Source organism: Ananas comosus, linkage group 8 (assembly GCF_001540865.1).
Source record: "Ananas comosus cultivar F153 linkage group 8, ASM154086v1, whole genome shotgun sequence".
NCBI lineage: Eukaryota > Viridiplantae > Streptophyta > Magnoliopsida > Poales > Bromeliaceae > Ananas > Ananas comosus.
Genome location: NC_033628.1, coordinates 11,045,702 through 11,057,957, shown reverse-complemented (window position 1 = coordinate 11,057,957; position 12,256 = coordinate 11,045,702). Strand labels below are relative to the sequence as shown.

Below are 12,256 nucleotides of genomic sequence, written 5' to 3'. Positions count from 1 at the left end.
AAACCCTAGAAATCTGAGGAGGAAAGGGGACGAGGAGAGAGAGAGAGAGTGAGAGAGAGAGAGAGAGAGAGAGAGGAGGGAGAGTGGAGCGATGATTTGGAGGGAAAGAGGAGAGACTGAATCGCCCTTTTTATGCTGGGAGTTAAAAGCCGTAGAGGTGTGAAAGGGTAAATGGTAACGGGTTGAGGATTTAAATCCGGAACCGGGTCCGAAATGGTAACGGGTCCGGACTTTAATAATCTTTTCCACGTTCAAGACCACCTTGAATCCCGGTTAGTGTCGGCATTGGGCCCGCTCAGATCAGGATCCCATCCCGACTAAACCAGTTTGATATACTAAAATTTGACTGGTCTACTTGTAACTACACGAGGAGCTTGCTTAGTTACTCCTAATAAAATTAGGTTTAAATTGGACGCAATTTCAACTATAATAATTAAAAAAATTAATTTTACATAACAAATAAATTTACTAAATTATCTATATATATATATATATATATATATATATATATATATATATATATAATCGATCGTCGCTAGAGCAAATGATAAAAAATTTGATAGCACGTTATCCGTTTTTTTTATTTTATTTAGAAATAAATTTAGCTAGAAATATAAATCAACTAGGTTTCGAATACCAACTATCAAATTTTTTATCATTTGCTCTAGCGACGATCGATTATATATGTATATATATTATTATGATGATTAATATTTCATTATCTACATCATTACATGTAACATAACTATTTTAATTTTTTTTTTATTAGAATGTTCGCAGGTTCTACAGTGTTTTTTTTAAGTAAAAAAATAAAATAAAAAAATAAAAGTAAAGATCCAAACTTGTGCTTCACACTTGGCCCACGTGATCCGCACCTCCGATGGGGAGGGGGAGGACTCACCATCGATCCCCTTTACTTACCCCATGTGCTGCTTTGCTAACCCTCTCTCTCTCTTTCAAACTCCGAATCCGCCGCCCTATATATAAACCCAAACACCATTCCCCCTCTCCTCCGATCTCCACCGCACCCTAAAAAATCCCCAAATCGCTCCCCCACACTCCCCTTCCATGGCGGCGCTCCACCGCCTCCTCCGATCCTCCGCCGCCGTCGCCGCCGCAGCGAGGAGGGGGCTCTGCACCGTGGAGTCGGAGCCCGGCGCGCGCTTCCCGGCGGGGCTGGCGCGGCGCGCGGCGGCGGAGCCGCCCCCGGCGAGGAGGGGGAGCGAGGATCGGAGCGTGCAGTGGGTGTTCTTAGGGTGCCCTGGGGTCGGGAAGGGCACCTACGCGAGCCGCCTCTCCCAGCTCCTCGGCGTCCCCCACATCGCCACGGGCGATCTCGTCCGCGAGGAGCTCGCCTCCTCGGGCCCCCTCTCCCGACAGGTATCCGACCCTTTACCCCGCCGATCTAATCGTTTCCTTGAAGAGATCTGCGAAATTTGTGATTGTGACCTCTTGATGGCATGCTAGGGTTTGTGATGTTGAGATTGCTTAGGTTTAGAGTTGGTTGGCTTCGGCAATTTGTTAATTGCGTGAGAACAGTTTGTTTGATCCGGTTAATTATATGACAATAGGATCCAGTGTCAATTGGAAGAAGTTTATCTTTCCTTTTTGTGTCATTATCTTTTAGGTAGAAATGTATAGAATTTACCTGAACTTTTGACGGTTCTGATTCAACTACCCGACCTTTTAAAAGCTTGATTTTGATCCCTATCGTTTCAATTCATCTGATATAAAACATTTGATGGCTCTTCCGGTGCAAATTTTAGGCCTATTACTTTTATTTTAATGAAATTGTAGTTGCATAAATTATATGCTCTGTGCTAATCAGTCCTGTGAAAATAAATGATGCATTCAAATTTTCAAATTTAAGAGTCACTATAGCTAAATCAAACAAACTAAAAGATTTTGCAATTAGGTACTAAAATCAGAATTTTTGAAGGTGAGGTAGTTGGATTAAAAGGGGTCATAGATCAGGCATGTTCCATACATTTTTACCTATTTTTTATTTTCAGCATGTTTTTAGAGATCAGATTACAAATTTTTATAGGGAATGAAGCTATCAAAGCACCGACCTCTGTAGGATCCAATGGATTGAAAATTTTGTATGATGTATCATGTATGACATCCCAGTAGCTGGTTTGCTTTATAAAGAATAGAAAAATTCTTTTGGGATATCTCTTTGGAAGTTGGCTACTCTAATTTAAACTGCAGTTGTTGGCATGAAATTAATGAATTAAAGCATCGTTGTGGCGCTGCCTACTGATTCCTCAGTTGTTAATTTCAATGAAATCAAAATATCAGTTCAAGATCCTTGAAAAGCTAGCCTTTTTGACATATTGTGCTTGTATTTGTGGTGTATAAATGTCCTTTTTGACTCAACAATGTCCTTTTTGAGCCCTTCCGTTATATTTCTATATTATGATGTTAAACCTTTCTATAAACTTAAGAGGTATTGATGCATCTCAAGCAGTTTTTAAAAATAATCTGTGAGGTAAATGGAAGTGAATTCAATTTTCATGTATTCACTCTGTCTGTCCTCTTTATACATTCCGTAAATTCACTAATTAAGCTGGTTATCTTCCATCATTTTTTTTTTGCAGCTTGCTGAAATTGTTAATCAAGGCAAATTGGTATCTGATGAAATTATCATAAATCTGTTATCTAAACGCCTTGAACAAGGAGAAGCAAAGGGTGAATCAGGATTCATTCTTGATGGGTTTCCACGTACTGTGAGACAAGCGGTGAGTACATTGAAAGAATACTTCAAGTTTAATATTTCCATGTCATTTCTTTTTTTTTTTCCAACTACGTGTGTAACAAACATGTACATCGTAGCTCATAAGTGTATGACAAACTTGTACATGGTCAAACAAATCTGTCTCAAATCGATCGTATATAAGGACAAAGATCAATTACTAGAAGACGTCTTTATGATGGTTTGAAAACGGTAGCTCATGATCTCATTTATCATTTTTGTTTGCCTAATTCAAGGAAATCCTGGACGGAGTGACGGACATAGATCTAGTGATCAATCTAAAGCTGAGGGAAGACGTGTTAGTTGAGAAGTGCCTAGGGAGAAGGATTTGCAGCCAATGTGGGGGGAACTTCAATCTCGCCTCCATCGATGTCAAGGGTGAAAATGGGCAGCCTGGTATAAATATGGCACCTCTCCTGCCTCCTGCGCACTGCATGTCAAAGCTTATTACACGAGCTGATGATACTGAAGAGGTGGTCAAGGAAAGGCTGCGCATATACGATGAGAAGGTATAATATCCTTTTCTAGCTGGTCATTTTTTCACTTTATATTTTCTGCGCCGTTCTCAAGTTTATGCATATTGCTGCTGGAGCTTTTGCAAAATTATTGTCTCAACAAAGCTGTTTGAAGAGGTATTAACAGCTTTTGCATTAACATTTTCTTAACCGCATCTCACTGCAGCAGAAGCAGAAGATTAAGACCCTGTTTATGCGTATAACTGCTAATTTTGATTTAGATGAACACCAAGAAATGGCAACAGTACCAAACCAAGCCTAATGTAGTTTTTAGCTTCTTGCGACAACTAATAGCTCCAAACTTTTTTTGTTAGCTAAACCCTTAGTTTCTAGAAGCTTATATTCTGGAATGAAGAAGCTATCACAGAAGTCGGGCTAACCGGGAACATAATTTGGAGTTATATCCTGGTTGAAGAACTTTCGACATATATAATCTTAGAACTAATGAGATTTTGCATATTGCTGAGGCTTCATTTTTCATCTAGCGTTTGAATGTTGGACCTGTTGCTGTCTGCAGAGCCAGCCCGTTGAGGAGTTCTACCGTGGCCAAGGGAAGCTTCTTGAGTTCGATTTACCTGGGGGAATCCCGGAATCTTGGCCGAAGCTGCTTCAGGTTCTCAACCTAGAAGACCATGATCACAAGCAGCTGGCTGCGGCATGATATTACGAGTTCAAGGAGGTGAATCCACTTGTTTCCGACAGAAACACAGCTAAATTTACAACTTCTTATTCTTTTAATAAATTGCACCCTCATTCCACTAATCCTGGGGGCGGTAATTGCCCAAGTATTGAGCTTCTTCTTTTTACGATTTTGCCTAATAGGTTTCAGTTGTATCATTTGATTGATAACCGCGAGATACGATATGTGTAAGTAGTAATTTTGATCTTGAGGGATGAGTTTGTATTCTTTTTTGACGGGCAAGAACGTCATTTTATTTGGGTGCACCTTTGACTCACCGTTACTATCATCTTTTCCTTTAGTTTACTCGTTCAATGTCTTGCACTTTTCTAAACGTTCATTTATTGTGATCTTTGTCCAACACCACTCACCGGGAACGAGGAAACAGGTATTGCACATTCCTAATTCTATTTCATATCTTGCTTGCCTAGTTTCATTATCATTTTCATCTTTTACGGACAATAAAGAAACTATGTAATAATCACGCCATCAAAAATTCTTGAACGAAAAAAAAAAATAAAAATTACTGCTTGCATTTGCGCGCACCAAAAAGGGAATTACTTATTATTTAAACAGAGAAAGATCTATTTGACCTAGGCGGCAGGTATTGGTTCTGGTGCTGCGTCTGAAAGCAAGCAGGAACTCTGCGACTGTTGTTTGTCGCTGCACTCCCGGCAGCCCAACTGCAGAAACTGCGCCAAACGGAAGGCTGCAGAAACCCGCGGGCCAAACGTGACTTGAGAAGTCTCATCCAAAATTCGATCACCTGATCCTGAAGCCTGAAAAAGATTTGGCGTAAACCACATCGGAATATCTAGATCTTTCTTACACTCTTGCTGTATGGATCTCTTCATACGCGCTGGACATTCAGGTCTCTTGGACCTCCGAACCAACTTATTTGAACACCGTCGAACCATCGATTCAACAGCAGCAAGTCCCACGGCGATGCGCCTCGTGGGAGCGCTGGAAAATACACGCAATTGTGTTGGACTCCGACGAGTTGGAGTCCCCGCGAGCGTCGATCTGTGTGCACGGCATCTAGGACCAAAATTCTCACTTTAACCCTGGACCATCCATGTTGGCCACGCTAGTGTTCCAGCTTGAGTACACCGTCAGGTACTCCCTGCAGGTTTATGTTCTGTCAAATACCGGAGACGTTGAGTTGCAAGCAAAATATTTCCTCGCCTAATGCCGCCATGGAGCAACCCGACGATCGTTCTCGTAGAATCACCTCTGGTGATACATGGCAGAGGCGGCGTCAAATTGCCGACCGGCAGTATGCAGACCTTGAGGTGGTCTTGGTAACGGAGGTCACAACGCAGCCGTCTGAGGTGCTCAACGTTGGATTATTGGCGCTAACCATTAATCCCAAAAGTTCGAACCGTTAGAAATACGCAATCAATTCACTTAAAGCGTATAGATGGAACATTTACGGGTCTCGATTGTGACTCGGGTTAACCAGTCTCACGCTATTTCGAATATAATTCGGCCTAACTCGACCTCCCGCCATTTCAAATGTGACTCGGTCCAACCTGATCTTCCACCACATGGTCGGAGGACAAGCAGGCCCGCCAGATGTAGAGACACCGCCTGTCATACGTACGGTCGATCGAAATATGAAGCTCTCGTGGTCGGCCTGTCGAGGAGCAGAAGAGCTTGCTGCGAAACCGCGCGAAGTTGGCGGCGCCGACGAGCTGGTCCGCAATGTCCTCTAACAAATGCGATGGGAAATGGTGCCATGGCCGGAGCTCGCGGATTTTGCTCGAAGCCATTGTGTTCTTCTTTCTCCTGCTTCGACGTTATGCATAGAGGGAGAGACGGGAACAAAATCATATCCTGGCTCTTCAAATCTTTTATAGTTAAGTTAAAAAGTTGTAAAACTAATACAAAGTTTCCACAACTATACTCTTACGTGTGTTTTCACCTTGGATATCTACGTGGTACTAAATTATTGATTTTTTTTTTTTTCTGAGGGACTTTTACGTAATTAGGAGTGGATAGAGGGGCACAAATAAAATTAATCCTTAATTTATTATATAGTATATTATTTTTATAATGTCTAGCTGTTATATACATGATAATTTGGCAATAAATAAAAACAAAATTAGATAAAATTTAAATAATTAGAATTATTTAAAAATACTTTAAAAAATAATCAGTTGGCCTGCGCTCGTTAGTAGAAAAAATATGAATTTTTAAATTAAAATGAGCTTGTCATTTTGTCCCTTTGAATTTTTTTTTTTTTAAGAGAGAGAGAAGGGCAATAGATTATCTACTTCATTTATTAAAAAAATAAATTAGTCTGCGAAAATAGAGAAAAGGCAGGAAAAGTAGAAAAAGAATAATTAAACTGTGAACTTGTGCTGCGAGCACGAGCACCGATTTGATACTTTTCTTGAAAGCGCCGATAATTTTCCCACTACAAATTTAGAAATAAGAAATGCTATCCATACGCTCTATACTAAAATGTAAATCCTACACCCGTAGATATTTGATGGGTTACATGAGTCCACTTATCTTATTTATTTATTTTATTGGATGTACGGGTGTATAATTTACACTCTGTAAAGATACGTACAGATCACATCTTCTATTGAAAATATTGCATTTAGTGCATAAATAAGTTAGTTTCCACATCTCTTATCTCCCAACACAACCTTAAAGGATACACCGTACATTTCTATGAATCTCTCTACTTCATTAATTCATCTATAGAGACAACTACGATAAGGTAACGTCCAATAATCGGGCCCATTATTATCCCTGTATACTTGAGAAGTGCATGAGAGTGGAACCAAGCAAAGCCCTCTACTCCTCAACTCAAGCTTTGCCTCTTCCTTTTCTTTTCTCTGATCCACTCCCCATAAGTTTTGATCCTGAAAAATAAAAAAGATGGGTGTAATATATGTGATGAAAAGTAATTAAGGAAAAAAAATTTCATTAGTTAATCCCTAATTGTTTGTTTGCCCAAAAGTGATTTTCCACTGCTGTTTGGTTGATAACATGTAAGTCAATGGCTTTAAAACTGTAATTAATCTTCTTTTTTTTTTATCCATTAAACTGAAAACATTCACACTAATACAGAAGAAGATGAAAAAAAAGGTATAATAGTCTCTTTTTTTTTTGGTTTTTTTTTGTTTTTGCTTCCAAATTGTCTTTGGCATCACTCAAGGCGCGTGTTAAGAAAGTTGAATTATAGATGATTTCAACTTATGATAAACCAAACAACAGAAATAAAAATTTATGATCGAAAATAACTTCACTCTCTTCACTTTCGGTGAAATAAATATGCTATAAACGAATCGAAAAAAAGTGTTGTAGAATTTGAAGTACGTACCTTGCAGGAACTTGATTTTATGTATGGATCACTTAGTAACTGCATGAATATATACCACAAAAAAAAACAATTAATGGTACGTAGATGTTAATTTCGGACATGTTAAAGGCTTGTATTCTAGAGGGAACAAAAAAATGAAAAGAAAAAAAAATCTTCTAGTGGAATTACCTTGGCACTTAGTTATAACTTATTATATCATATATAAACTTATTCTTCTTTATATATATTTTACTAATAAGAGAAATAAGCTTCAGACCCCTTTATATTATATGGCTGTCACGTAATTACAAAATATTTTTGAAAATTTCAAAATAGAATAAATGCTCAAAGCTCGGGTGGTAATTAGCAACTAAGTTAAATTTTAATTGCAAACTTTGAATGACTAATAATAAAAGATTACATACAACAAAGATACTTAAAGGGGAAAAAAAAAAGAGGATAACTACTAGTTGCAGTAATAATTTTTTACAATAAACAAGAATAGTTTGTAAATTATTGTTATAAACTTTGTAATAATAAATGACTAAGTAATACGATTTGCATTATCACAGCATTTATAATAATTTAATTTTTAATATAATTAAATTGATGTAATTAATAGAATAAACAATTGTTAATTAATTACCTGTACTTGCTCGTGCAAAAATTTGATATAAACGATTGTTTCCTGTAGCACGGACGCCGTATCAGTCTGATTAAAACAAAAGAGAGAAATTAGAAAAATATTCAATATTAATAATCCAGTGAGTGAATTAGTTGCACCATCATTCTCCAATTAATCTTTACAAAACTTTAATTCACTTTGGTACTCAAATCTTTTAATTTCGCAATTAAATTCCTAACGTGTTTTAATCTCATTTTTTCAGTTCAAAACTTTGTTAATTCAGATGAAAATTATCACATCAGTGGCAAAATTAACATGTTTGCCATGTTAGCAATAAATTTTGATTCATGGTGTTGACTAATAAATATGAAGCACCAGATTACAAAAATTTGAAAATGTTAGGAAATAAAGTTAAAAAATGCAATTAAGAAATTAAACATATATTATGTAATTTCACATGCACTTAATTACCTTTCCAAAAGGTGACACAATTTGTTGTAGTGCTGTGATCTTCTCTGCCATTTTGACTTTTGGTACTTGCACCTATTCAATGCACACACACCAAACCAAAAAAAAAAAAAAAAAAAACTTTTGTGTCAGGATAAGAACAATAAATTATTTTCCTTTTCTTGTTCTTCTTCTTTGTCTTTTTTTTTTGGCAAAAAAGGTTAATTAACACCTTTGGGGGAAAAATAAAAATGAAACTAGTATCTAATCATACCCTCTTAATTAATTTTGCATTAGTAAGTAGTAATGTTTTGCACCATATTTAACATACCCTGAGTGATGCAGCAGCACTTGAGCTCTCATTTTTTGGCTTCTTCAGAAGTGCTTCTGAACTCTCTTCAGATTTTCTTTTCTTTCCCACACTTGCTGCTCCACTGTTTCTTCCATCTCCCCTTATCTGCAGCAAACAAATTTTATACATGAAAATTAAAATTGGTTTTTCCAAAAAGAAAAAGAAAAAGAAAAAAAGAAAACCAAAAAAAGGTGTATCTTACTGATGTAACTTCATATGCTTGCTTCTTTCTCTCATTTGATTCTGAGGAGTTCATCATACAATGCTTAGAAGCTTTCACTCCCACTTCTTGTTTCTTCAAGCAGCCATTAAAAGCTATAAAATCCGAAAAATTTCGATTACTAGTCCACGGTAGCTCTGCTACTCCACTGTAGTTGAGTTTGTTGTTGAGCTCCATGAGTGAGTTGTTGAGATCAATAGGAGCATTGAATGGCTCCATATACGAAGGGTGATGTTGTTGTAGCACTAGTCCCGATCTTTCGCGAGCTTGCGATAGAGAACTATGAGTCTCGTATAGATTCGAACCCGAATACCGCGGGTTCGGAGAAGCAGCTGTACTGCACCAGTTGGTGGCCAAATTCATTGATGGATGTGTCATTTTGATCTCCGAGGGCTCGACCATGCTCGGATTGTAATGGCTTAACTCGAGAGCTTCTAAGTGGTTCAGCGCGGGCGCGGCGGTAGTGTCGGTGAACTCATAGTAAGTGTTGTTGCCCAGCTTCGACGGCTTCGGGTAACTTTCATAGGCCGGGTCGAAAAGCTCGGGTGCTAAGCTTTTGGAATTTAGTAGATCAAGGAAGTTTTCTCCTCCTACTCCATGGTTGTTGTGCATGGTTCCTCCATTTCCAGAGCTCCTGATAATTGAACGCGCATAATTAATAAAAGTTTTAAGTAAAACTTTCGAGAAAGATAAAAAATTTGTTGAAGGTGCAATATGATATATACATATATATATATATATATATATATATGATCTCTTATAATCGATCTTCTTCAATAATTTTTAGAATCATTATATGTATCCCAATTTAATTAAAACAAAGCTACTGTACTATATATTGTTCATAAAAGATGATACATAGTGTTGAGAAATGGAAATTAAAAGCCATGCATGAAATATTTAGACCGTACGAGTACATAAACTTAACTTCTATCTATATATTTTCGATAATTGAACTTTGTGATTTGTCTTTAAATCATAAAAATAATAATAAAAAAAAGAAACTTTGTCCTTTTTTCCCCCCTTTTCCATGTGAACACTAACACCACATGCAGTACTACAAGAGCAACATGCACTAAGGACCAATTAATTAATGCTCCATTTGCACCACTCCTCTATTATTATTCCTATTATGCATATTTATTTGGTGCTATAATTTTCTATATGATCAGAAGCAGCAGCTTATACTCACAGCAGAAGCTGGCTCCACAAGCGGTGCTCCATGGGCTCCGAAAGGAGGCCGTCGACCGCAGCTGCAGCCGCCGACAGAGGGTCGGTGCTGAGGCTGGAGCGGCCACCGTTTGGCGCGGCGTTGACGAGCGTCGTCGTAGGCGTCGAGGCGGAGGCGCCGACGCCGACGTCGTCGCACGACGACGATGAGTAGCTGTTCGATCGCCCGACGTGCCACATGCTTGGCGGCGTGTTGATCCAAGAGGGGAGGGAGATTTTGTTGCTATGCATTTTTTTCGCACAATTGTAGTTGGAAACTAAGCGCAATAGCATGGGGGGGCCATAACATGCTTTAAGAGGAGAGGTTTGAACTTTTCCATGGGAGATGCATGTATCCGTTGGCATGACGTCAGCACATGGGTAATGGCAAAATATTTAAATTTTGTGGGAATTATGCGCAAAAGTGCTTCTTTTTTTTTTTATTCTTTCTGGCTCTCCATATAGAAAGATAACAATTTATCTACTAAATTCAATCTTAAAAATGAACTCTGCTATATTTTGAATTTGAAATCTCATTTATCAATTATCAAATTCTTAACTAAATGCGCTGAATATGAATTTTTTTGGATTTTTTTTTTATTTTGTGGTGTTGTACTGTGCGTTCTCTCCACTGAGAAGTTGTGGGCTATTATTGTAGGGTTGGTTTGGGTCCATGATATGTGAATCGGGGTGTAGTCGATCATGTGAAACAAGTATTATTTTGTATAGTTTTAAAGTTGAAAGTTTGTAACTTTATATTCAACAAATACACCAGGACACGTGGTTTAGATTTTGTAGGCTTTAAAATTTACTTTTTATCTTTTACTCATTAAAATCAAAGATGATTCTCCATGCTTCAAAAAAAAAAAAGAAAAGAGGTGCTGTACACAGTAGACACATACATGCTAAGCCTACAAACCAGGAGTTGAAAACCTACAACCCTTTGTGGTAGGATTGGGTCAATTCCTTTTGAATTCTAGTATTAAAAAGAAAATATGATAAGACTAGCAAGTGTATGAAACTTAATTTTTAGATCGCTAAATTTTAATATAATAATATTTGTTGAATTGTAATGCTACTGTTGAATTGTAAACGTAGCATTGCTTGAAAAGGAAATCCAACGTATCTTGCCTGCATGCTTGTGTCTTGTTTAGGGGTGTAAACGAGCCGAACACGAGCGAGCTGGGCCGGCTCGTGTTCAGCTCGTTTGATAAACGAGTCGAACAGGAGCTGGCTCGTTAAAGTATCGAGCCAAAAAATTTAGCTCGTGTTCACGACGCTGGCTCACGAGCTGGCCACGGAACAATAAATTAAAAAAATAAATAAAATATATATTAAAAATAAATTTATAAAATCTTATCCATTAAACTTTGATCTAATATTAAACTTTACATATAAATGAATTTTATAATTAAACTCGATTTATATTTTTATTAACTAAAAATTAAATAATAAAAATATATAATTTATATAATTATTTTTATATATAAAAATATAAATTAAATAATTATATAAATATAAAATATATATATTCGAGCTGTTATCGAGCCGAACACGAGCGAGTTGGCCCAAGCTCGTGTTTCGGCTCGTTTATTAAACGAGCTGAAAAATCGAGCTCAGGTTCAGCTGTTACTAAATGAGCGACGCGATCTCGAGCTCATTTCGAGCCGAACCGGCGCTGTCGGCGAGATAGCGAGCTGGATTGCCACCCCTAGTCTTGTCTCCTTATAGAAACTTTTTTGCTAAATTTTATATAAGGGTAAAAATAATAAAATGGGTTAATCTAAGCGGAAAATTTGATAGTACAACTACTTAGCTGCTTATATATATATTATTAGCGTCGGCTACTATACTATTATGAATACGATCACCTCGTATTCATAAGTTGTTTTCGATATAGAACTTTCAACGATGCGATCCATACCGTTAAATATTATTTACAGCATTTAAAACTTCTAGAATCATATTTATTAATTTTTCGACATCATTTACCTTACGTCAAGAGGTCACAAATTTGACAATTTTTAACGGCGTCGGGTATGGAATACTTTTCTAGTTTAACGGTATAAAAAGAATCGGAATTTTGTTGATTTTTTATAGAAAATTCTATTCACTACATAGATAAAGATCAATAACTC

The 12,256-nt window shown here is 37.3% G+C and overlaps 2 protein-coding genes across 2 annotated transcripts; one reads left to right on the top strand and one right to left on the bottom strand.

Moving 5' to 3' along the window:
- LOC109714567 (probable adenylate kinase 1, chloroplastic) lies at nucleotides 953-4,255 on the top strand. Its single transcript, XM_020239257.1, has 4 exons — nucleotides 953-1,380; nucleotides 2,601-2,741; nucleotides 2,992-3,264; nucleotides 3,788-4,255. The coding sequence occupies exons 1-4, from the start codon at nucleotides 1,069-1,071 to the stop codon at nucleotides 3,929-3,931; spliced, it is 870 nt and encodes a 289-aa protein (XP_020094846.1). The 5' UTR covers nucleotides 953-1,068; the 3' UTR covers nucleotides 3,932-4,255.
- Nucleotides 6,412-10,384, bottom strand: LOC109714280 (transcription factor bHLH110-like). Its single transcript, XM_020238834.1, has 7 exons — nucleotides 10,102-10,384; nucleotides 8,892-9,543; nucleotides 8,669-8,794; nucleotides 8,362-8,433; nucleotides 7,912-7,977; nucleotides 7,287-7,325; nucleotides 6,412-6,825 (listed from the first exon to the last, which is right to left on the bottom strand). Exons 1-7 carry the CDS (start codon nucleotides 10,368-10,370, stop codon nucleotides 6,655-6,657), a joined length of 1,395 nt encoding a protein of 464 aa, XP_020094423.1. The 5' UTR covers nucleotides 10,371-10,384; the 3' UTR covers nucleotides 6,412-6,654.